Source organism: Rattus norvegicus, chromosome 19, assembly GCF_036323735.1.
Source record: "Rattus norvegicus strain BN/NHsdMcwi chromosome 19, GRCr8, whole genome shotgun sequence".
Lineage (NCBI taxonomy): Eukaryota > Metazoa > Chordata > Mammalia > Rodentia > Muridae > Rattus > Rattus norvegicus.
The window spans coordinates 46,151,935-46,178,667 of record NC_086037.1 but is presented as its reverse complement, the minus strand read 5'-3'; the positions used below and the strand labels follow the sequence as shown (position 1 = coordinate 46,178,667).

The 26,733-nt window shown below is 43.6% G+C and overlaps 1 protein-coding gene across 5 annotated transcripts in view; it reads left to right on the top strand.

Moving 5' to 3' along the window:
• The window catches only part of Slc10a7 (solute carrier family 10, member 7), a 224,314-nt gene that overhangs the window by 133,086 nt on the left and 64,495 nt on the right, over nucleotides 1-26,733 (top strand). For all 5 annotated transcript variants that reach the window (NM_001010948.2, XM_039097586.2, XM_039097585.2 and 2 more), the window contains one exon: nucleotides 14,175-14,210. In NM_001010948.2, coding sequence (NP_001010948.1) covers nucleotides 14,175-14,210 — 36 coding nt within the window. The remainder of the gene's footprint in view (nucleotides 1-14,174; nucleotides 14,211-26,733) is intronic.

The following is a 26,733-nucleotide window of genomic DNA, read 5'->3' as shown; positions in this document are numbered from 1 at the left end:
ACAGTTCTGCCCAGAGACTGCAGCCTCAATGTTTATCTTTCAAGACCTGTACCTAAGGTGAGGATTGTCCTCTCCGTGGTCTCCAGAAGTTCAGGAATGACCAGATGTTATGTTATTTTCATAGGTGGCAAGAAAGGGCTTTCCAAAGGCAACTGAAGCTGTTGTGAGCGGTGCATAGCTTACAGATGAGCTTGGCACTCTTACCTGACAGACTTGAAGAACAGCATTCTTAGACAGGCCTTTTGGTTACCTTTGTTAAAAAGTCACTTTCATTGCTTTTAATCATACCGCGGACCTGTAATATAAGCTCCATCCTCACTGTTAATGAGGATAAATCTTACCCATCTAAAACTTGCAGTAATCATACGTTTCCACCCTTCAGTATTTAGTTTTTAACTTTGAGGTTTGTGCACTCTGTTACCTCCGCGTCACTAGTAGCATTTGTTCTTAAGGAGGGGCCTGCATACGTGATAGAACATTGTGGACAGATGACAGACAAGTCGCTTGTCCACCTTTATTTGACCTGAGTTATCTTGAGATTCATCACTTGTAGGTAAACAGTTAGGGACAGGAGGGGCAAGTTGGATCAGTGAGCAGGCACAGGTGTGTAGTCCAGGGCAGATGGCCTGTGTTTATCTGAGTGTGAGTATGTATATTGTCCATGTCTTTATCTTCTCACCTGCCACCTAATTCCTACTTTTATCTTGATGAACCAACCGGCAGCTGCATCCAAATGAGCAGCTCAGCAGCAAGCAGTCACACCTGGGGGAGCAGACACACCTGGGGGAACAGTCACACCTGGGGGAGCAGTCACACCTGGAGAGCAGTCACACCTGGAGAGCAGTCACATCTGGGGGAGCAGACACACCTGGAGAGCAGTCACATCTGGGAGAGCAGACACACCTGGAGAGCAGTCACATCTGGGGGAGCAGTCACATCTGGGGGAGCAGACACACCTGGAGAGCAGTCACATCTGGGAGAGCAGACACACCTGGAGAGCAGTCACATCTGGGGGAGCAGTCACACCATCTGGGGGAACAGACACATCTGGGGGAGCAGAGGGCATAGCCCAGGACTACGGTGTGAACCTGGATGGAAGAAACTTCCTAGGAGAAATTCTTTGGGAAAAATATGTAATTAGTGACTTGCTTTAGTCTTAAATGTTAATGTTTTAGTCTCAAATGAAAGGTATCTTTAAAGTAAATTTTAAAAGGGTTGATTAAGAAACATACTTCGAAAATGCATTCATTATATGAAAAAGAAACTTAAAAACGTAGGAATTAGGACACAGGATTAGAAATGAGATTGTGTCTTCCTGATAGAGTTCTGGTGAACTTACTTCAGCTTCGTGCTGCTTTTATTATGAGAGTGGCATTGGACTATACATACAAAATATCTAACGTGCATTTATACGCACAGAATCAACCACAACAGTCTGTCTAGCACAGAACTTTCTGGTATTGCTTTGCCCTGCAAGGTCCCACAGCGCCACCTAGTGCCATGGGTTTTCCTTTGCATATTTTTATAAATTTAAAAAGTCCAGTGCCCGCATTTTAAATAAAAAGAGGCAGGAAAGCAAATATGTGGCTTTAGCAGTATTACAAACACAATGATACAAGGGTCTTGGTTATAGCATTGAAATTTTAAGTGGGTTGTACAACAAATCTGTTATAAAAATTTCCTGACTTAAAAAATGGTTGTTATTCCAACTCAGCAGGAAATTGTTGCATTGTGTGTGGACTGATGAAGTTACTGCAGACCCTGTCCAGGGCAAATGCCTGTCCCCCTTTATTGTTTGTCACTCTGTAAGCAATTAAATGTCATATTCCCAGGCTGCTTCTGAAGTTCACCGATCAACAGTGTATATACCACAGAGCCTATCATTTTCAGGGGAAATCATATATGGACTCAGAGATGAGTAAAATGACAATAAATAAGTCAAATAGAAGAATACTCTTTTTTGGGAAGAGTGCTAAGAAACACGGTTGTGAAAGGACAGGTAAGCTCTAGGTAGTCCGTAGATATGATGGCCAGAAGACAGCTATAGTCCTGGGTCATTCACAGCAGCTGCCTGATGACGGAGGATCAGGGGCGGATGCATACTGATGTGCTCTTTGTTACCGAAAGGACTCACTGTAAACAATCTTATGATTTAGTGGGGTACTAGAAAATCCCATTTTTCATCCTTCTAACTATTTTCCTAATGGGATCCCTGTGTTATTTTGTGCAAGGGAAGTAATATTAAAATAATGAAGCATTTCCGTTTTTCCTTATAATAGCCATCCATATTGAAAACACTAATTTTCTAATCAAGAGACTATTGTTAGGAGATGGTTAACTATCCGTCTTGGAAGTTCCTTTTAGAAAACTTTATTATATGTTGTGTATGTTGTGGGAATGTTACTACATAGCATATAACCTCCAAGAATGCAGAGAATTTGGTCAGTCTGTGTCCTTAACTTCTAGAATAGTGCCTGTCACATTCTAAGCACCCAAAGAAGGTGGATCAAGGTATAAAAGGTTTGCCCTGCAACTAAGTGTGAAGGCCAGCATTGGGATTCCCCAGGACACACAAGTGTTAAGCAGGTATCGTGCTTGTCTGTAATCCCAGCACGGAGATGGGAAACAGACAGGGATCTCAGGACGTGCTGGCTCGTTGGAGCAGCTGAAATCTGTGAGCTTCTGGTCAGCCACGGTAAGAGTGATGAAAAGCAGTTGAGTAAGACATTCAGTATCAACTTCAGGCCTCCACAAGCACACATGCACTTGTACACTTACATCCATATACATGGTCCTACCCATGTATGAACATACATGCATACCCACATGCATGGGAACACATGCCACATCACATACACTAAAAAAAAGATAGAAAATTGTTGAACAAAGGAAGAAGCTAGAACATGTGACATTGTGTCCAGCTGATGTATGGAGCAACACAGTCCTGCTGTGGGGTTTTGCTCAGGTTGCCACATAACTGTAGATCAGTTACGCCTTTATGCCTGCTGCCATTATCACCTGAGCCCTGATAAGAATGAATTCAGATTTCATAATATCAGGAACAGTTATATATGTTTCAAATGCTTGAGGTGTTCAGACTTTCCGTTTCTCTTTTTTGCTATTCTTATCGAAAACACATTCATCAGGTACACCAAAACTCAATCACAATTGATAATAAGAGCAGTATTCTGTTTCCTTTTTATATTTCAGTCACTGATGCCTGTCATTTGAACTGATGTCTGCTGTGACCGCAAGTCTTAAAGTTGTGTTTTTATTATCATGCTAATCGTTCATTAGATATACTCATTTCCTAATTAGCTCAGTTCTATGAGTGACATTTTATAGCTACCCGCCAGGAGAGGTCAGTTTGTAACCCTGAGCTGTATCGTTTTACTTTAACTTAGGGCTCTTACTGATTTGATGTGCGTGGACTTGAAGTTGTTCGAGGCTTTTTTGGTTTTTTGTTTTGTTAACTATCAAAATGTGTAGAAGTTGCCCTCTACTGGGGAACTAGGAAAATTATGTTGACGTGGATTTTTTAGTTCCCTTAAAGAACTAGTTAAATGTGTTTGTGATTTTTCTGGTGTCCATTTCTTACTCTGACACTTTTAAGTTCCAAAGATACGGAAATGCTTGTGAGAATACATTTAAAAATAAATATCTAACTTGCTATGGTAACATCAGCCCTAGGAAGGCGGAAGCTGAAATATTGTTGAATTTGAAACCACCCTCAGCTCTATAGGAAGATCTTGCCTCAAAATACCAACAACAGGAACAAAAGCAAGCGGGGCAGGGAGCAGAGTCCACGGATACATGAAACCATAGCCTTGCAAGCCTGGCATCCTGAGGTCAGTCCCTGGGGCCACATCGTGCAAGGCCAGGCACAGTGTGCACATCTGTGATCCCAGCACGCCTACCAAGACAGGAGGCCAGGCAAGGAGAATTGGCTTACATGTGCATATATAAACATATACCCAAAACCAGTAGATATTCAGTGTGACTATAGATAGAGCTATTTCCGCTCTAAATCTTCTTTTGCTTATTTACTAATTAAGATTTAAGGGTATTGGGATGAGCCTTAGCTGAAACGTTAAGGGTAATGTGGTGTATATAATATACAACATAATGTGCAAGATGAGTCATTGTTGTCTTTAACCATTTACCTTCAGAATCAAAGTCTAATGCTTTAAAAGTTCCTTCTACAACTTATTTGCATTTTCTTAACTAACACAGTAAAGTTTCCACATGTTGGGGTGTGTGTGTGTGTGTGTGTGTGTGTGTGTGTGTGTGTGTGTGTAGCAAATCATAAGTCCAGGCAATGGTCTTCAGTTCTTCTGCATGTAGACTATACACCATGTGTCTACCTGAGCACAGGTACCACCAGAAATAAAGCTTGGGGCACAGACGTGGTACCCTTGCCCACTAGTTCTTATGCATCTGCTAACGACAGCTGTGGTGGTGAGAGGGCCTTTCTTGGGTCTCAGTTTCATAGTGTGTAAAAGGAGGGACTGGTCACTTCTAATGTCCTCCATTCCTTAAATCCTCTTACTCAGGATGCAGACAAACACATAATGGTAGAGACCATGGCTTCCCATTCCACCCCTTGTAGCCTTTTAAATTTCTGTATACTTCTCCTGTCTATGTCTGTTTTCTTGTCTGTAAAAGTGAAAGTCAGGCTATGCTTTATCATAACTGTGTTTAAGGACCGCATGCATCATGTGTATACAAAGCATAAAATAGCTTAGGATGCATACTCAGCAGGTCACTGAATATCAGCTGACTCATTACTACTAATTTCAGAGTCTTGAAGCATTTAAGATACTGTCCTCAATAGGTGGATATGCTGCTCCCTAAGAGAAGCATGTGTAAATATACATTCATTCATCCATTCACTGCTCCAGATGATGATAGTAATGATGATGATAATAATAATAATAATATAATGATGGTGATAATAATAATATAATGATGATGATGATGATGATGATGATGATAATAATAATAATAATAATAACAACAGCCTAGCATCAGCCAGGCACTGTTCTTTTGTGAATGCCCAAGATTTGATTAGTGAATAGATGTGTAATCCTTTAAGCCAGTGAGAATGTAGATCCAGGGTTACTCCCATACCTAAGAGGTCATTTAGTACGTTAAGTTACTCCTGTGTACAGGAGACATTGTATGTATGAGTATTTATACTTATATACAAATGAAATTTGATTTGTATTGCTATCTTACATCTTGACTACACCCCTATTCTCCCATTCCTTGGGCTGCATCCTGACCATTGAGCTGTTAATGTGGTGCTTGTCCTGAATCCCACCTCTTCACAGCACCCCATTAGCCTCACTCTATAACCCTCTTGTTTCTCCTGTGTAAACTATTAGGTTACATTCTTGGATTATAAATGAAATAGGATGAAATGAAAAACACTTAGCACAGTATCTACTGTATAGTATTTCTCAGTAAATGCTGGCCTTTGGTTTCTTGATAGTATTTGCTACCCACTTGTGGTTGTATAGAAATGGTCCCCATATGGCTCGTAATTTTGTGTGCTTGGTCACCAGGGAGTGACACTATTAGGAGGTGTGGTCTTGTTGGGGGAAGCCTATCACTAGAGTCTGTCCGTCTCCCTATTCCTCCCTTCCTCCCTCCCTGTCTCCCTCCCTTTCTCTCCTGCCTGCCAATTCAGATATAGATCTCTCAGTATCTGCATCCTTGTGGCCATACCTCCCACCATGACTATAATGGACTAAACCTCTGGACCTGTAAACCAGCCCCAATCAAACACTTCCCTTTATAAGCGTAGCTGCTGTCATGGTGTCTCCTCACAGCCCTGAAACCCTGAGTTTCACTAAAGGCTGCTGAGTCTAAAGTGAGAAGCTCCTCGAGCACCGCCAACAGATGCTTTTCAGTCAGTCAGGCTTTGGCCAACCACCAGGCCGTACGGAATCAACCTCTCGCCGTTAAGAAGCGAGGCTTCTTGTCTGAGGTACTTGCTGTTCTTCTGTGGAGAACTGTTTTCTTAGTCCCAGGAAAGCCACATTACAAACTCTCTGATTACAGCTGTGCACCCACAGAGGCGGCCCGCAGGCCGAAACGAACCTTTGGTAGCTAAGATCTTGCCTTGGCTCCAGAAGCCCATGTCTCATCAAAACCGAACCCTTCACTTTATTTCTTCCTACTGCATGTAGATTAGGACTTTTAAGGCACTTCTTTGGGTTTACTTATGGTGTTTTCAATCTGTAAACGTGCAGAAGATTTACATGAAGTTTCCTTGGAAAACACAGAAAATGCCCACATCCATCACTCGGTGAGCATTAATTGGACCTCAGTTGTTCTAGTCCCTGTTAATCTGCATGGAAAAGACCAGGTTAGCAGCTAACTATTTAGCATGGGATGGTGAATCTTCATAGCCAGAGAGAGTAATTATTCCACTTAAAAGTAAGACAAGAATCAAGCCTGGTGGCATTTATCTCTAATCCCAGCACTTAGGCAGGGACACAGGGAAATCAGGTGTTCAACGCCAGCCTTGGCTACAGCAAGTTTGATCTCATGTCCAAACAAATGAACAAACAAAAACAAAACAAAAAAGAGAGAGAAATCATACATGTTTTTCTTTTTGTGTTTTTTTTTTTTTTTTGGTTCTTTTTTTTTTTTTTTTTTTTTTTTTTTTTTGGTTCTTTTTTTCGGAGCTGGGGACCGAACTCCGGGCCTTGCGCTTCCTAGGTAAGCGCTCTACCACTGAGCTAAATCCCCAGCCCCGCTTTTTGTGTTCTTTATCTACTCTGCAAGTCAGAATATCAGGACCCTAAATTCAGTTTGTTCCGTTCAGTACTTTTATTTCCCCTCCCCACCGGCCCTTCCTTTGCCCATCATCTTTAGCAAGGAGCGTCACCTTTGGATCATAAATGGTCAATATGAGAAAAGGAACGTTGTATCAAGATAAGCAGGCCGTGTCTGCTGGCTCGGACAAGTGACCGAAGCAAGTCTGAGAAAAGTGAATTGCAATTGTGGACTCAGCATCCCTGACAGAGCCAGTGCCATCAGCAGCTGGGGTTGCGCAGATGTCATTGTGCACACCAGAGAAGGAGGAAGTGTGTGCCCCACCTACAAGTCATTTAATACCCATCTGGGGGGAGATTGGTAATTGCTCAATCGCATGACGGCCGGTGAGGAGTTACAAAGAAATGTGTCGGGGTGTTCTCAGGGTGCAAATGTGTCCACTGAGCAAGTGTTCAGAGAGTAGCCTGTTGCCCTTCTCTCTTTGTGAAATATAGTCGTTAATTCAGAGCAATACTAAGGCACAGAGATCTGCCAGTCATCGCCTCCAGGGCACCTGTGGCTATTCCTGCTTGTTTACCTGTTGTCCCTGGCTGCTTTCCAGGGACAACAGTCAGATGGAGTGATTCCAGCAGGGAAGCACCAGATAATTACCTGGCCCAACACAGCTTCTGCTCTGTGTTCTAAATTCACTGACTGGATATCGCCACACCTACAGATTACCCAGGAAGCTTGCTAAAACGAAGATCAGGAAATAATAGATCTGGGGTGGGGCATAGCCCACCACTGCTGGTTCTGAGACGTACTCCAGTCTATGGAGGGTCTAGATTTCAAAGGGACACTTAACAGATTAGTGCACTTAAAAAGCAGAAGAAGAAATTGTGAGTTGGGTATCAGTTCCATTGGTCAAAATCTTACTTTGAGTGACAGTGCCCAAGGATCAGTGTTACCTCCGAGGACAGCTGACATTCCAAAGTGGTTATCTGGCTGTCCTTTCCTTGTCTGAGGCTATTGGCCCTGTGATTATATTTGAACAATGCAATAGCTAGCTTGGTAATGTGTGTTTAATTGACCCAATGTTGACTAAGTTACCCGACACTTCCTTGGTTGGAAAACAGTGCTATCTTGTGGCTCAGTGTAATTTTGGAGGGGAGACACTACCCACCCTCACATTCTTCATGATTATTTCAAGACTGCTTAAATCGAATCTCCCCATCTCTGATGTGAAGCCTAAACACCATGGTGGACTGATTAGAAGACCATTCTGTGTCTTTGGGTTCATCCCCTCCCCCCCCCAACTGCACTGCTACTGCACAATTTGAATTTCAGCAACTTCTTCTCTTCCTCCACCTCAACCTCCTTCTCTTCTGCCTCCTCTTCCTGCTCCTCCTCCTCCCTCTCTTGCCTCCTCACCCCCCACCCCCATCCTTTCAGGGCTCTCTGAGACTCCTGTTCTGTGAGCTCCTCACATTGTTACCGTTGCTTGTCTCTGAAGACGTAGAAGTTATGGATGTGTTTTTGACAATTGCCACTAAATACCCCAGCATCTAACAGAGCAAGCGCATACTCAGGCTGTGTGGTAACCATGGTCGTTGTTTGGTTAGGTGGTGTGTTGATTTTCTAGGACTGGGGGTGGAATAATAAGTCTTTAGCCCAGACTCGCCTCAGTATCTGAGTGCTGCACATACAGACACACTTCCACACAAGGTTATTTTGTCCTTAAAGCACCTCACTGAACTACTTTGCTGTTGATATTTGCAGTATCTTTCCTATCGTTGACTGCATAGCCTGCCCATTTTGTTTAAATTTAGAGATCTCAGAACTGCCCATACCACCCTTTCAGAACTCAGTGCTTTGAATTTGTTAACCAGAACCACTAGTTACATCCTGGCTTGCCATAACCTTGTTCCAGAAGGACAGACTTTTCCCTAGCTTCTTAACATATCTTCATCTCTTAGCCACAAGGCAAAAGGCGGAGAGCTGGAAGAATCCTAGTTGTTGTTAACTTTTTAAAGTTAATCTTTGCACAAATATACATTCAAGTCTCAAAGGAAAGGTATTGCAAAAGTTGAATTTTCAGAAGTTGACAGCATGGTTTCCTCGAGTATGGAATAGATGGGCTGGACTTTGGCTCACTTGGATGATATGGCATCACCAGATGGTAAATGGCTTCCGAGGCAATCATGGGTGTTTGTATAGCCACCAGAAAAGCACACTGAATGCCTTTCTAGTACAGACAGAACTGATTGTGCTCTTTATTACAGGTCAATAAAACAGTAACCTTTAGGGCCTTTTTCCCTACAAGACAAATCATTTATTTACAATACTCGTGTTTCAGTCAGACCACTAACTGACAGTGAACAGGAGTCCAGAAAGGTGTGTGTGTTCAGGTGCTGACTCCTGGGCCTGGCCAGAGGGCTCCCCCCTCACACTACAAGGACGGCTGCTCCCTTTCTGTCCAATTCCAAGGGTCTGATTTCATGCATGTTGGGAGAGTATGTTTAGAACAGGGCTCCAAACTGGCCCAGGAGGAAGGACTTTGAATCCCAGGAGGGCTTAACACCACCAGCAGCTTTATGTATCCATGGCCAGAGGCAAGAGCGAAAGAGGCCAGGATTCTAGTGAACCACTCAAGAGCCAGCGAAAAGGCCCCTCCAAGGAAGGAAGGTGGGCCTTCCCCAAAATTGCTGCCAGGGAAGGCAGACAACAGTGGTAGTGGCTTGAGGTTAAGAAAGTGTCTCTCCTCTTACTGGACCTTTTGCCAGGCCACTGGTTGGGGAGAGCAAGTGTTATCTGAGTGGTTCCTCAGCTCATGTGGCTTGTGAGGAGGTTGGCAGATGAGGACTAGGTCTAGAAGTCCCAGGATCCTTTGCAGAGCTGACCTTCTGTCATTTTTTGTAGTCAAGTTACATAGAACCCTGGGACTGGCCTCAGACGTCAGTAAATGAGACCACCATAGCTGTTACAGCAAAATCTCCTCATACTTTTTCTATTAAAAATACAATGAGATGTTCATTTTCAGTTTTGGTTTTTATGAGTCCCATTGGTGAGGGACACGCTACAGCTCTGCCTGGGTTTCCTGGTTTATTTGTGTATGTCTGAATGTCAGCCTCAGCCTTGACACTCTCTGCCCTTCCTGCTGCTGTCGTTAGACTGTGTTTACGCAGTGAGTGACTCACAACACCAGAGTAAATGGGGGAGTTTTCTGGAGACAGTGAAAGCCATCACTTTATGGCTTGAGCTCTCAGGTGTTGCAGGCAGAAGGCTTTACTTGACACATGGGAGAAAAAGAGACTTTGAGAGGACCCTGAACCTTCTTCTGCCGGAAGCACCACACGTGGCCTCCCACCTAGAGGAGCTTTTAGGAAAGAAGAAGGAGAAGGCCTTTCTAGCCTTCGGTCCTTAGTGCTGTCTGTCACTGTTTAAATGTTGAGGACCCCTCCACGTATAACACTGGTATTTCAAAACCTGAGCTTTAAAGGGTCGTATGAGCTGTGTCACACAGTGGCTCACCTTACAGTTCTTTCATGTCATTAAAAGGCACACTGAGTATATGCCCCTCTCTGATTTAGTCCTTAAATTAGAACTCCAAAGAAATGGCTTCATAGTTATACAAAGATTTTAAGTTTTAATTTAATTTATATATAATTTGGGGAGTAAGAGCCTACCACAGTGAGTATGTAGAGGTCAGAGGACAATGTCCGAAGAGTAGGTTGTCCCTTCCACGTTTACATGGGTTCTGGCCATTGAACTCCAGTCAGGAGGCCTGTGTCATCAGATAGCAAACAGTTTTACCATGAGCCATCATCATTCAAAATATGGGCTCCAAAGTTAAGGAGAGAGATGTCCCCCAATTCAACTACTGTGTTTAAGGTTCAACTCCTTACCTTATGTTTAAAGATGTCTATAGTACAGAGCTCATATGGTGGCTGTGAGGATTTCATTAAATAGTAGACATAAAGTCCTTAGCACTATCTGACATGAGTACTTCATAAATACGGGCCATTATACATTTAGTAATAAATATGCTACCTTCATTCAAACATAATAGAGCTCACATCACAGCTGATGGTGTTGGAGATGACTCGGTCCCTAATACAACTGAAAAAGAGGTCTCAGCATTGTCTAGTAACCCAGTTGTAGTTAACGAACTTAAACAACCCTCACAGATAAATAACGATGAATGGTCCAGCCAGAATTACAAGGTGTGCACATTTTAATACCTCAGAACTAAATGTTGTTAGACCTTGGTAGAAAGCTAGAGATTGTTCTATTGGCTACTATGTGTTTGAAGTGTCTGCACAGAGAAACCTGCAGCTTCCCATGCTCTGCTTCCAGAATGACCATCTCTGGGTGTCACTGATCATCCCCGGGTCAAAGGCGTGTGCTATGGTGCAGTTCTGCAGGAAGTCATGCTGATGGTTGAGAGCTGCCTTCCAGTGACCAGCAAACTGGTTCATATCCAGCCTCTGCCAAATTTGCTATGTGAGCTTGGGTTGGGTTTCGTGGCTTTTTAAAACCCTTCTTTCCTCAGGTAGGAAAGAGAGCTACAGAGTAACGTGCCCTCTTCAGTCAGGGAGGGTCACATTTTAAAACACATGAATGCGCCAGAGATAAATAGCATTAATAATCCTACCAATTAATAATCTTACCAATCCTGTTGGTTATTATAAGGACAAATGAAATGGGTATCAGGAAGAACAAGGCGCCCAGGCACTCCGTGAGAGCCAGTATCGTAGGCATCACCTCTAGCACAGCGCAGACATCACCAGAGTGACAATGCTCAACCTTTCTCCTAGGTAAACGTTCTTATCCTGCCACGATGTCATGCTTGTTTCTCAGAAGTGCTGCCAGTGCAGTGACAAGACATAATTAGTATAATATGTTTATGTTTTGCTTGTGTTTAGGTCCATGTACCAAACACGTAACTATTAATTAACTCCTTATACCTGGGTAGCTTGCTGCTGCTGATAAGAGTGAACCCAGGCCTCTGAGACCTTGGGTGAACTGGTCTCTGCTCAACCTCACCCATTTCTGTATTTTTCTGCCCAACCTCTGTCCTAGGGTCTCATCGCTGTTAAGAGACACTGTGACCAGGGCAACTCTTACGCATAAAACCTTCCATTGGGGCTGGCTCACAGTTTCAGAGGTTCCGCCCATTATCATCATGGTGGGGAGCATGGCAGCATCCAGGCAGGCATGGTGCTGGAGGAGCAGAGAATTCTACGTCTTGATCCAAAGGCAGCCAGGAGGACACTGGCTTCCACACTGGGAAGAGCTTGGGATCTGAGACCTCAAAGCCCCCAACAGTGGTACACTTCCTCCATTAAGGCCATGCTTCCTAATAGTGCCACTCCCTATATGCTAAGCATCCAGACACATGAATTTACTGTGATCAAACCACTACAACCTCTTATGGCTTTGGAGTGCTTGCCTCTCCCTCCCTGGGGCTGGCCCTTTCTTCTGCCAGATCACTTTCTGTTAATTCCCAGCCTCAGCTTCTCTTCCACCATAAAATCTCTCAAAGATAAATGACATCAGAATATCTAGCCTTACAGCTTATTCTGTACTGAACCTAGACCAGCATGCCCGACTGCTCTATGAGCTATTGAATATAGGCTCTATGTTGGACTCCCCATGAGTCCTTGAGGGAGCACGGTGTTGGAATTTAACTGGATATTTGATAAATGTTTCTAAAATGACATGAAGTTCAGTGGTCAACAGCTAGATATTTTTCACTTCTACATTTCTTTGGATGGCTAGAATTCCACCCAATCTCTAAATGTATTCCAAGTCACTAAAGGACAGAAGTAGCCTTTCAGGCTGCTGAGATGGCTTAGCAGGTAGGAGCACTTGCTGGCAAAGCTTTACAGCTGACTTTGATCCCAGGGCCTACATGGTAGTGGGAGAATGAACTTCTTTAAGTTGTCCCTTTGTCTCTACACATGCACATATGAAGTAAATATAATTTTAAGAATAAAGCGTAGCAGCCCTTCACTATTCATACTTCATTATTGTTACTGGGGATCCGTTAGCCTTAACAGCAGCCTTTCTAAGCTAAAATGGTTTTGGCTTTGGCCAGAATGAGCTGGTGAGAGCTGGTTTCATAGAAACTGTGGGATTGATAAACCACAACACGTGCTGGAGTGATGAAACTGTAAAAGTGTGACCCCCCCCTAGTTTAAACTGCTCTGCCCCCCTTGCATAATAAACCATATTCATTCTATTGTTCAATAATAAAACAAGTCTGTATAAGGATATTCACATGAGAGTAAACTAAAAATATCTTACCATCATTGTTCCTGTAGTCTCTCTCGTGCTGTATTCCCAGCTATACACTAACTGCAAAGACTGGGGATGTCCCTGTGAATGCCAAGGACAGCCCTGTGTCTTCGTCCGTCCGTCCATCCGTCTGTCTGTCTCTGTCTGTCTCGGTCTCTGTCTCTGTCTCTGTCTCTGTCTCTGTCTCTCTCTCTCTCTCTCTCTCTCTCTCTCTGTGTCTGTTTGTTTGTCTATCTGTCTGTCTCTCTGTTTCTCTCTCTTGCTCTTGCACATACATTCTGACCCTAAAATTTCAAGCTCTCAAGTAGAGTGCATTAATAAAAATATGAAATGCTTTTTCGTGTGTAAATCACAGCAAAGCTCTGAGACATAAAGGAAGAACTAAGAGAGGCACCATCATCTGGTGTTCTCAAGTGAACCCTGTCATGTTAACTCCCAACTCAAAACGCATACTTTTAAAGGAAGCTAAAAGCTTGTATCCTGCCTCATTGACAACAGCCTCAAACTGTTCCCTGTCATCGAGAAAACAAATCTTTTGCTCGTTTCTGCCTGGGGGAGGCAGAGGGACTGAGGTGGTCCTGTGTGGCTGAATTAGATGAAAGACTTTCTTTCCACCGTGGAGACACAGAGTCTAATCAAGTGAAATGAGTTTTGAGATCGCAGCTCATTTCCTTGGGGAGATCAGTTCACATTACAGAATCACGACGTCTCATTCATCACAGCCAACGTGGTCTTTGCTCAGGAGAGGACCCCAACTGGGACCAAACCCTGTCTTCTCTCAGAAAGGGGCTCTTTACCCAGGCTAGACTGAAAAGCTTGAATGAGAAGCCTTGCTCTCTGCCAGCTTCCACCCATGTGGGACATTTCTACAGGGAGGAAATGTAGGTGTAGACAGGGGAAAGTTAAGTTTAAGGAGCATTGGGTGGTTGTAGTTCTAATGTTGCCTTACATAAATAATCATGAAGGGGACATTAATGTGATGTAGGAGAGCCATCTTTCTCTCCTCGTTTTGTTAAACAGGACTGAGGTGACTAGTATGGCCATCAAAATGGGAAGAATTCTTTCTCAGCAAACAAATGATCATCGCCTCTCTCTCTTGTTTCTTCCAGGGCATTGTTGTGACTCCAGTGCTCCTGCTGCTTTTCGTGAGTATTTCCATATTGCCTTTCTTACCTTGTATTGATATATTCTATTGAATACCATCCATTGGACTGTAGATGTGACTCTGTGGTAGATGGCTTTCCCAGCATGCCCAAGGCCCTGCATTTGCACCCCAGCACCATGACTCCCCTAAAGATTTCCCTCAAGCCTTCAAGGTCAGTCTTACAACAACACTGAAATCTGGATTCTTCTGTGCAACTTGGTGTTCTATTCTGAGACCCTCTCTCAGCAGAGCCCAGAGTAATAACCCCGAGACACAGAAAAACCGCACAGCATCTGGTCCTAGTGATTAGACCACCAACTCCTGGATAAATCATTAAATTATCATAAACCAGTGACCTATGGCATGGATTACACGTGTACTATTCATCTTTTTTTTCCCACAGTCAATTGAAGTAAATTAATAGTGACTAGTGTTGGATGCCTTCTTGAGAAAAAGAACCTTGTACTAGGAGATCTGGGGCAGCTGAGATAGCAAAGGTAATACTGCAACTTGCTCTGATCTTGGGAGCACTACCACAGCATTTCCGTTTGTAAAACTGAAAATAAACACCAAGTGTAGCCCGTCTCCCAAGGACAGAACCGTGTGCTATAAAGGGGGAAAAAGCCAAAACTACAAGTAAAGACAGGCCCCCGGGTAACTCAACCCAAGTTGTTCTGAAAACAAGAAATGCTAATTAACTGTCTTATTTCCTTTGGCACTAAGCATATGAGAAATTAGATGAAAGATCATAATAGAAATTAATGTTATCTCATGCTGAGCAAAGCATATGTAATCATAAATGATACCTAAAATATTTTATGAACTGTGTGGTTCTTCCGCACACATATCTTTCAAATATAAATCACTCCACTTATCATGGAAACAGAGAGGGATGCGTGTCTGGGAATGAAATGAAGCCACTTGACTAGCACTATTTATCAGTGAATTAAAACTATGGGGAAAATTTATTTAATTATAGTATAATTACCCAAGTTGGAATTCAATTAGAGTAATAGAGTGAGGGACTTCATTTCTTACCAGCTGTGTAGGAGGGAGAAGGGGCTCATACACTATCAAACAGCTGGATCCTGCATCTTTCATGATAGCCATTACCTTCAAGTAATAAGCCTCACCTTGCCTTCTGAAATGCCGGCTCTGATCTGCCAAGGTCAGAAGAGTCATCAGGCCACTTCCCTCAGCAGAGCAAACCTCATGCATTTGGGCTCCTGCAATTTGCAGTGTGCAATGAGTGCAATTATGTGCATTCCTTCAGGAGACGTGACTTGCTGTGTGCTGACCTGCACATTAGATGTGAGGAACTGGAATTGTCTACTAGTGCTTTTATCCAAGATGTGGCATCCCAGGAGAAGCTTACCAGAAACTACCCTCTTCAGGTACAAAATGCAGGTGAATCTGAGAGTCACAAGGCAGGGAGAGAGGCCAGCACCTAGCACACGCACAGGAATAGGCTGCATAGCCTAGGTCTTCTACATACAAAATATGGATACCTCGTTCATGTGGCTTAGTTAAGAAGAGCTGTGGCGGGTGGGAAGATGCATCAGTGGTAAAGTGCTTGCCAGGAAGCCAGCATGAGGACCTCAACTTGAGCCTGAGAACCCATGTAAGGTATGATGCAACATGCTTGTAATTCCAGTGCCGGGTTGAAGGCACAGGCTTGTAATCCTGGTGCCAGGAAGGGAAATCCCAAGGCTTACTGGGTGCCCAGCCTGACCAAAGTGAAAGCTTCAGGACAATAAAAGCAAAACAAGGTAGAGAACAAATAGAAAAGACCTTTGGCCTTTGGCGCACATGTCCACACACACACACACACACACACACACACACACACACACACACACACACACAGCGTGGGGGCAGCTTCAGCCACAACTAGGTGACTAAGATCTGGAATGCATAGTACCCTATTCTGATTGAAGATTCAAAGGAGAACTCCACACTTACCTTTCTTTCCAGCCACATGTCATAACTAGGTGTTTTCTCAGCTGATGAGTGTTTCAACATCACATTACCAGACGCTTTCCGCCATTTAAAACTGTGAGCTTGTGAACTGCAGTTGCTCTGACAGCGTAAAGTAGTGAGGGTCTACTTGTGTAAGGTGTACGCTTGTGTAAGGTGCTGCGACAGCCGAGAAGCTGGAGGCTTCCCTTCCAAGCGGTGGGCTCTCCCCATTGCTTCGATGGCATCATTCCACCTCGGTGGCTGCTTCTGTGTCACTTGACTTTTGGTTCATGTTCATGGTGTCGTTCTGTCTGTTGGGGCTGTTGTAAGTTTTGCAATGAGAATTTGTCAAATGCTTGAGTTCTGGGTCTTATTTACTAAGCTGGACGGATAATTGAGATACTTAAAAAACAAACACATTCCATGAAAGCCATGTTATTCTTTTGCTACACCCCTAATACTGGCTGAGTTGTCAGTGTTCTCAAGATTTGTTAAAGTCCTAGCTTCCAGCATACCACAAAGTAGCCTTATTTGAAAACAGTCACTGCAAATGTAATTGGTTCAGATAAGGTCGTACTGGAAGAAGGCAGGGTCCTTAACCCAATGTGATTAGTATCTCCATAAAACAAAGAGACAGAGACACACAGGGTGAACAATGGAGGCAGAGATTAGACGATAGCATCTGCCACCAAGGAGTACCAAGGACTGCTAGCCGTCTTCAGGATCTAGAAGACACGACAGAGGATGTCGGTAGACACACTTCTGAGGAGACGTGGCTGTGCTGATTTCATATCCACAGCCTCCAGACTGGGAAGCGGTGTTTCCATTGGCTTAAGGTTGCCAGCTTGTGGACGGCTACAGACCTCAACAAACTCCTATGAGCCCTGCAAATTACCTTACCATATTTTAAAGATGGAAATTGCTTGTTATTCCAACACAGTTACTAAGGAGTATGGTTTTGTTGGTGAGATCTCAGCTTCCTCTCGGAATTTTCCCTTCACTGATTTGCTCCAGCTGAAGCCTGTCCTCTGATGCATATGTCTGCCTCACACCTTTCCTGCCACAGAGCCTTGTGGCTGAGTCAAGCATTGTCCTTCAGCCTCTCCCTTGTCCTGCTCACTGCCCCTGTCTTCTGTGCTGGGACTCCTCACTGATGTTTTCAGACTTCACATGGTTGAAACCCCAGACCCCAAGCCCAACACGTTACCCTTCCCTGTACCTCAGCCAGCTACCTCAGTAAGGCAGACCCTTCATAAGCAAGTTTTCCAGCACTCCATCTGACCTACATGCATGGTATATGCCCAACTCCAAAATTCTTTGCTCACTGAAATGTCTAGTATTTTTTAGCTGGTCATTTTTCAGTGTCTTACTGTGTCCACCCTGTCTTTATGCCTACATACCCACGTCCCATCTCTTTTAGCCCGTGCTCTCTGGCCATGATTCCTTCATTACAGAGCCCATCACAGTAATGTTCAACCCCCTTACTGCTCTGCATTCATCAACACAGCACCGTGTAGGCTTTAGGCTTATCTCTGACGAGCTTACGAATAAATAAGACTCCAACTACAGTTATTTTATTTGGTTTTGACAATTACTGGGGGGGACCCCTAATCTACTCTTCTAACTGCTGCCTGGCTCCTTCCCCAGTGGTGTACCCCAGATACTTGCTGTTTCTCCTGGCCACAAGCTCATTGTCCTCCTCTCATAGAGGCTTCCTCTCTTCTTTCTTCTTCCTCAGTCTCTCCCTGGTCCTCCAACCAGGTCACTCCAAACCCACCTATCCCCAGGAATTTTCTGTAGCCAATTTTATTTATCCAATAATTTAAAATCGAGGAACAGGGTTTGCACAACAAAAGCCTGTAAGCATGAGGATTCAGTCTTAAGTCTAGACCTTCAGGTACAGAATTTAGCGCTACAATACATAGCAACAGACCAAATCTCAACACACCAGTCCTATTGACACCCAGCTCTGCACCTTTTTGTCCATATACCTGAACAAGCTGGGCCATCTTCAGTGTGATAACTGCTCCTACATGAACTCGTGACAACCAACTGCCAGCCTGACAGTTCTCTGATCTCCTCTGCCACAGCTCTCTTTGATTCTAGAGAATCATCTTGCATTTTTCTCCTTAGTCTCTCATATCTTTAATGCAGAAAGGAAATCAGATGAGAAACAGGAAGTTTAGCAGACCCCACATGCCTACATCTGTCACCAGAGTCGGCTTATTTCTGCTGCTTTTGTGGATAACTGACTTTGCTCCCACCTGTCTAGTCCTCCTGTTGTCTATTTATTGGCATGATCCATTCACATTTCCCCTCTTATATAGTATTGAATGTTCTCTTATATAATTACTTTCTACTAATATATTCTATAGTATATATAGATGTTAAAATTGAACTTGTCCCACTTGCATTCCATCCTGTATTTATTTAATAAAATGATATTTAAATCTACTAATTGCCTATTCAATAATGCAGATTGAATTCTTATGTGCCAGGAACCGTCTTCCTCCATAGAGCAGTAAGCAGAACAGATGTGTTGTTACTAGCACAGAGGTTATGTCATAGTGGAAAGAAACAACTAAGGAAAGATGCAGGCTATTTGATGTGAGTGTGACAGAGAAGAGAAAACAAGGGGACTGACCTGCTGAGAGGGAGTGAGGAACTTGCTGTTCTCGTTGGTCAATAAGCTCAGACTTTATTGAACAGAAGATAAAGAACCAAGTGTTCTGATGTCACTGGTGCAGCCAAAACCAAATTGTGTAGACCCAAGATATGAAGGTTCAACTTGAAAGAAACAGGAAGTAACTGCATGAATTTTGGTAAATGTTCTGATGTTTGTTTTTTCTTTCCATTCTTCCTAGACAGGGTTTCCCTGTGTAGCCTATACTAGCCTTGAACTCTTGACCCTCCTGCCTCAGTTCCCTGAGTATTAGGTGGGCACACTACAATTCTGGACACTGGGTTGAGAATATCTGAGTTATAAAAAGATGATGGTGGAGACTGGATGGCCATTATAAAGCTACTGAGTTTCATAGCAAGACAGATTATTAGTTTAGACCAGAGAAGCTGAAAGTCTGATGGGAAGTAGTTGAGATATAAAACTTGATCATGTAAAACTGACCAAGAGGTCAGGAGGAACACCACGCCCCAGCCTCTGCAGTGTCAGAGTTATACAAGGAAGAGCGTAGGAACTCAGTACTCAGAAGGAACTCACAGAGAGTCCGGGATTGTGTGTTTCAATTGAGCTGCCTTCAAGACATCCAAGCACAGACACACATAACTAATTGTGTGAGTCTGTAATTCAGGGTCCAGTCACAATCCACTGCATTCATACTGGTCCAGTCCAGATCACAAATATTCACTGGGTAGAGCTCCTCATCAAGGAAATTTAAAGTTTGACTGGGGTAAACATGACAATGGAGGGAAAAAAAATTACCAGATCAATCTGTGGGATATTATAGAGTTAAGACATTCATGAAGAAGGCCAAGGATTTCCATTTTGCCTGGGAGGAACATCAAGAGATTCTGATGCCCAGGTTATAGCTGAAAATGTGTTTCAGAAGACGCGTGGGTGTGTGTGTGTGTGTGTGTACATGATGGGTCAGTTAAAATGATCTGGCTGTTGGTTTAACAAGATGGCTGCCGTTGGGGACCTTAACTAAAGTTATTTGCACAGAATTATATAATCAAAGCCTGGTTGAAATGTGCTTAGGGAAGAATGAAAGAAGAACATTAAGGATAATTGATAACAGGGTTAATTTTAAAATAAAGGATACAAAAGCTTTAACAAAGTTAGTGAAGGATCGAGAGGTTTTGGGTTTTTTTTTTTTTTTAAGTTGAAAAAAAATTTGTTCCCTATTTGTATTAAGAAGAGCAGTCCAGTCATAGAGGGGAGATTTGATTCATAACTAAAATGAAGACTCTAGAGTTATTTATTTATTTATTTATTTATTTATTGTTTATATTTATTTTATTTATTTATTGTTTATATTTATTTTATTTATTTATTGTTTATATTTTATTTATTTATTGTTTATATTTCCTGGGAAATAGGAAGGAAGGCTGGTGGCAGAGAGAAAAGCAGGGAGAATGGGGTGCACAGGAGACAGGAGGTCGGAGGTCATCATGTACTGATGTACTGTGGCAGTCGGTGGTCACGGCACTGGGCCATCCTCACCCTCCACATTTGCTGCTGACTTCACTTAGCTTCTTTCCCTCAGGTGCCTCCCTCCTTTAGCTTCATGAGTCTGCAGCCAGATGGCATCCTGAGAGAGAGATTCCTAGCTATTTCATATAAAGTGACACATTTCATCTTTCTCTCTTGTACTGCCACGCTCAGCTGTTCTGAATTGTGACTCTCTAGAGAAACAGAACCAGAGACATCTCCATTTCTCTAGATTACTATCTCTATTTATAGAAATTAATAGAAGTGTGTGTGTATACACACGTACATGAGGAAGGTGGCTTGGAGAGCTGGCTCGTGGCTGTGGATGCCTAGATGCCCTGTCATCTCCTGCCGGAGTTCTGAGGATCAGAGATGGATGTGCTTCAGTCTGAGTCTGAAGCTTTCACGAGAGCCAATGGTGCCGCTTTCAACCATACCCCAGATCACAAGTTCTGAGAACTGAGGAGTTGTGGGTGCTGGTATTCTTAGAGGACATGTGCCCTGGCTCAAGGGTAGCAATGTTGTACCTCCTCTGCCTGGTTGAATGGTGAAGGAGCTCATGGATTAGATGCTGCTGACTCACCTGCGCCTATGAGACGGAAATTCACTTGTTCTATTCTGTTGAATGGGAATTTGTTCCAGAAACACCCAGGGCCTACCCACAAGTAACGTTTAACCAGTTGTGTGGGCAGCCACGAGCCCAGTCAGGTTGGCACATAAGCTGCACCATAGCAAATTATCCTTAACATGTATTACTACACAGCCTCTTAATCACTCATCCATTTGTTTTGCATCTTTCTTTCCCATTTAGAATGTAAAGTCACAAGAGAACACAACCTTAATCTGGATTTGATCACTGCTGTAATGGTAGCCACTCAAAAAATTTTTTTCTAATTGATAATTGCATAAAAGAATAGCTCTGTCTGTCCAAAATATGAACTGGGATATCTCTAGTGAGGGTAACGTGTTTCCTGATCTACATCAGGGTCCATCCTGTTGATAAGGGAGTAGGAGGTTGTTCTTGAGAGTGACAGTTTTTCTTGTTTTTTGGTGAGCTTGCCTTGGAGGGGGGTGGGGCTAGTGTCCCAGGAAACGTAGAAGCCACCAAAGCCTCCCAGAACCAGAGTTTGGGCTTCTCTTATGAACTTAAAGAATGAAATACATGGACCACGTGGAGTGAGCTTTAGAGAGAGGTTTATTATAGATTCATAGATGAAGGCTTAGGGGAAGGGGAGAGCAATCACAGACCTCCACAGAGCAGGAGGGGTCTCAGGACATAGGTTACCACGAAGCTGCCAATCTGCAGGCTTTAAAGAACCGATGTCAGAAACTGGGGTGAGTTGTCAGGAGGGTTGGGCTTATCAGCCCAGTGGCCATGCTCAGACTCCTTACTGTCTTTGTAGTAATTTCCATTAGGGAGCAGTGTTGTAAGCAGAGGATGTCCAGTGGGTTTTAACCCCCCCCCCCCAGCCAGGAGTATGCTCTGTGTGCCTTGTCCACGACCTTCTCCCCGGTGCCTAGTGCTTGTACATTCTCCTTGAAAGCAGAAGCGTGGTGGTGAGCTGTGAATTGGTCAATGGCTCAGGGATCAGCACACATCACAGCCTGCCCCAAACAGCTCTGCCTTTCATTTGCCTGGAAAATAAGTTACACTTTTTTCAGCATTAAATAAACTATTCCTTATTTTACTCAATGTGTGAGAACCTAACTGTACACTGTGAATATTAGAAAGATCAGTCCTTGCCTCACAGAGCTTATGGGTTAAAAGCAAAACCTAGGATGCATGCATATATAATTAGAAGTCAGGGCAGAAAGATTAGTATCACACATAATAATGTATTTTAAAGATTGCTTAAACAGGAAGCATTTCATAGACCAGAGGTAGGTTTTTACATGAATTTTATACTTAAAAGAAAAATTTTATTTGAGGAGCATGAGAAGGTTTCTTAGGGTTTTACTGCTATGAGCAGACACCATGACCTAGGCAAGTCTTATTTAATTGGCTATAACTTCAGAGGTTCAATTTATCATCATCAAGGTGGGAGCATGGCAGTGTCCAGGCAGGCATGGTGCAGGCAAAGCTGAGAGTTCTACATCTTCATCTGAAGGCTGCTAATGGAAGGGTCTTAAGCCCACACCCACAGTGACACATTTGCTCCACCAGGGCCACACCTAAGAGTGCCACTTCCTGGGGTGAGCATATATAAACCATCACAGAAGTTCTATCTAGAAACTTCCCGTGTCCTTCAGGGACTCACCTGCTTCTGTCTAGTCTTTTCAAGTGCACAGTGTGACTGTGTCCAACATCTCTGTAATGTGCCAGTCCTTCCCCCCTTTAAGGTGACTGTCAATAACACTGTTAAGTAACCATCGTGGTATTTAATATTCACAGCACATGATAGACAAGACTGAAAGAGAGCGCGTTCAAACCTGAAACCCATGTTGCATGGTGGCCGTGTAGTGGGCGCACGCCATCAGGAAGTGGGTGCTTCTCTGCCCCACTCATTACATCAACCCATTTCACAGGACTTGGTTTCTCAGCAATCTGGCCCTGCATCAAGTTGATGGATATTTATAAGTCCCTGTGGCAACGGAACACTTACATACGCAGACATATGTATAGACTGTGCATGCATACCTGCCTATTTCCTCCTACTTATGTCTTATTGATCTGACTGACTCTAGATTTCCTTTCAACAGTTGTTAAACTCAGCACAGGCCTGCTTCCTTATATCACTGCTTAGGTCAGCTTGGTTTCCCAAATGTTTTGGTTCTGCTATGCCAAGCCTGACGGAAGCGGGTAAGGACGGGGCGGTTGCTTTTGGCTCACAGCTCAGGGATATTGTCTGTTATACTCAGGAGCCTGCAGAGGAAGATGAAGCTCTCAGCTGCTTTCTCCTGCTCACACACTGCTGAGGGAGCACTTCCACACTCATGCCCCCCCAAGCCCCCTCATAGCCTTCAACCTCAGTTAACCTAAGCTCGGTGCTCCTCACAGACGTGCCCGCAGGCTTGTCTCTTCAGGGCTCTCAGTCAGCAGGTTGACCTCCATGTTCATTTTACAGCATGAAGTGGGGCAGGCAGAGTGATGTTTACTGAGCAGCTGTCTCCACAGCCTCTTTGCGAATGTGGCAAACAGGACTATCTTTAGAGAAGAAAACGGGTCCCAAAATGTTTCAGAATTTCACCCAGACTGCATAACTGTTAAAGAAGACAGGACAGGGTGTTCAGCCTCGGTAGAAGGCTCTCCTGGTAATACCTAGGAAGCTTGAGTCTCCCCCCCCCCCATTATTCAATAGGCTTTCTTTTTTTTTTAAATTTAATTAGATATATTTCTTTATTTACATTTCAAATGTCATTCCCTTTCCTGGTTTCCTGTCCATAAGCCCCCATCCATTCCTCCTCCCCCATACAGGTGTTTTCTCCCCCATCCATCCCCTTACCCCCCTAACCCCCAGGTTTTCTCCTGAACTGGGGATCCAACCTTGGCAGGACCAAGGGTTTCCCCTTTCACTGGTGCCCGAACAAGACTATTCTCTGCTACATATGCATTGGAGCTCTGGGTCAGTCCATGTACAGTCTTTGGCTAGTGGTTTAGTCCCTGAAAGCTCTGGTTGGTTGGCATTGTTGTTCTTATAGGGTTGCAAGCTCCTTCACCTCTTTCAATTAGTCCTCTAATTCCCCCAAAGGGGGTCCCATTCTCAGTTCAGTGGTTTGCTGTTAGCATTGACCTCTGTATTTGACATGCTCAGGAGAGATCTGTATCCAGCTCTTGTCAACATGCATTTTTTAGCTTCATCAATCTTACCTAGTTTCGGTGGCTGTATATATATATGGGCCACATGTGGGACAGGCTCTGAATGGGTGTTCTTCAGTCTCTGCTCTAAACTTTGCCTCCATATCCCCTCCTATGGATATTTTTGTTCCTCCTTTTAAGAAGGAATGGGAGCATCTGAATTTTGGTCATCCTTCTTCTTGAACTTCCTGTGGTCTGTGGACTGCATCTTGGGTAATTCAAGCTTTTGGACTAATATCCACTTATCAGTGAGTACATACCATTTGTGTTCTTTTGTGACTGGGTTATCTTACTCAAAATGAGTCATTGTTTTTGATAGCTAAGTAGTACTCCATTGTGTAGATGTACCACATTTTTTTAAAATCCATTCCTCTGTTGAAGGGCATCTGGGTTCTTTCTAGCTTCTGGCTATTATAAATAAGGCTGCTATGAACATAGTGGAACATGTGTGGAAGCTTGAGTCTTTAGAGACAGGTTTTGGTTTTTTTTGTTTTTTTTTTTTTTTGTTTTTTTTTTTTTTTGTTTTTGTAATAAGCAAAGGCGAGGTTTATTACGGAGATCTATTATGGGGATCTCCGGGCCGACACGTATCCTGCGCAGGAGACAGAGGTGTCGACCCCGAAGCTCAAAAGTCAGGGGTTTATATAGGGAAGGCTAGGGGGTTTGGCGCAGTTACACACAATTGGCTAATTTCTGGTGCAGCTATAAGTGATTGGCTCATTTAAACATGGCAGTGAGATTACAACACAGCAGGAGAGTATGTATTGACTGGAGTGTACAGGATTTTAGAAGCTAGGGGCGTATCAGGGTTTGAAGGACATCTGGTTAAGGTGTGACTCTGAGTAAGCTGGGGGAGGTGCCTTTCTGCCAGATGGTTTGAGTCAGTCCTGATAACTCAGGCTGGTTCCTGCATCCCTTTTCTTTATCTTTATGGTCTGTTAGTCCTAGCGGCAGGGCGGGGCTGCCTGGACTTGCTTTTCACAGTGTTTAGCCCTGAGTCTGTGAATTTTGAAACTTACTCTTTTAACTTCATATTTTTAAACCTTAAATCTGTATAATTTTCCTTTCCCTCTTCTTCTACTAAGTAATTCTAATCTTAGAATTTTGATATCAAGTCTCGTATTTGGTCTCACCAGTTGTCCTAACTGACTGGTACTGTTGTCTCAGAACCATCAACCGCACAGCACCCACTCGATTTTTAACAAAAGCAATTAACCTGTTGGTCACGCAGGGTCCAAAAACTAAAACCAAGAAAATTATTAGTAATGACCCAGCCATATAGCAGAGAGTAGGGTAGTCATCCAGGGAGACCGAGTGAACCAAGACTCAAACCAACCTTGTTGAGCGTCTCTATCTTTTTGTAGGAGTCAAACCTATTAACTAGTTTCTTTAACACACATGGACCTATAATCAGAAGCAGAAGCAAAACTAAGAAGGGTCCCATAAGGGAAGATGTCAGAGTAGTCATCCAAGGAGATCTACTAAACCAGCTCTCGAACCATCCCTGATGCGCTTCTCTGTCTGTCTTTTGTCTATCCTTTCTCTAAGTTTATTCATGGAGTCTTTAATTACTCCTGAATGGTCTGCATAGAAGCAACATTCTTCTTTCAGTGTAGCACACAGACTCCTTCTTTAAGGAATATCAGGTCTAATCTTCTCCTATTCTGAAGGACTACCTTTGAGAGGGAGGTTGGGTATTCTTGGAGGTCAGCTAAAAAGTCCTTCACTCTTTTTATATCTGAGTCAATGGCAGTTCTGAATTCTCTATAAGCCTTGTATTGTAGGACAACAGCAGATGTCTTTGTGCTGCCCTTGCAGCACCTAGATAGCCTTAAGTAATTCTCAACTCTTTTTTTTTTTTTTTTGTCTTACTAAGTCTTTAGCATCAGGATTCCAATCTGGACACTATCTAAACCTACAGACCAAGGTCATGACTAGCTTTTAGAACTTCTAAACTTATACAGATTGTGATCCCTGAGGCACAGTCCCAAGAAGTGTTAGGAGTACTAACATATGCAGTGTTACATCATTTGTAATAGAAATCAAGCCTATCCCCACACCTATCTTGATAGAACTCAGGGCAAATATGAAATTAAGTCTAGGGAGCCTTTTGAAGATCTGAGTTTCCCTCTAGGTCCCAGCTCTCAGCCCCAACAGCTAGTACATGGCTGGTGAGGGCTGAGAATTGAGGGCTGAGAATTGACGGCTGTCAGGGTGGTCAGCAGCACCAGGTACGGTCCTTTCCATCGAGGCTCGAGTGTCTGGGCTCCGTGTCGTTATATGTAGCTGTAGTCTCTGACCTGGAACTGATGAGATGTCTCGAGGGTCCCTGGGGTATAGGCTGCTGCCAGCTGTGACCAGACTTCTTTCCGTATCACCTGTAGGTCTTTTAGCCTCCAAGGGGTCTTCGGAGTCTGGGGTAGTCTCGAATATCCCGGACGAGCCCCCAAATGAAAGATCCCCAAAGAGAGACCCTTACTCAAGTCTTGGGAAATTGCAGACCCCAGACACAGAGAGACCATTTTGGATGTAATAAGCAAAGTAGAGGTTTATTACGGAGATCTATTATGGGGATCTCCGGGCTGACACGTATCCCGCGCA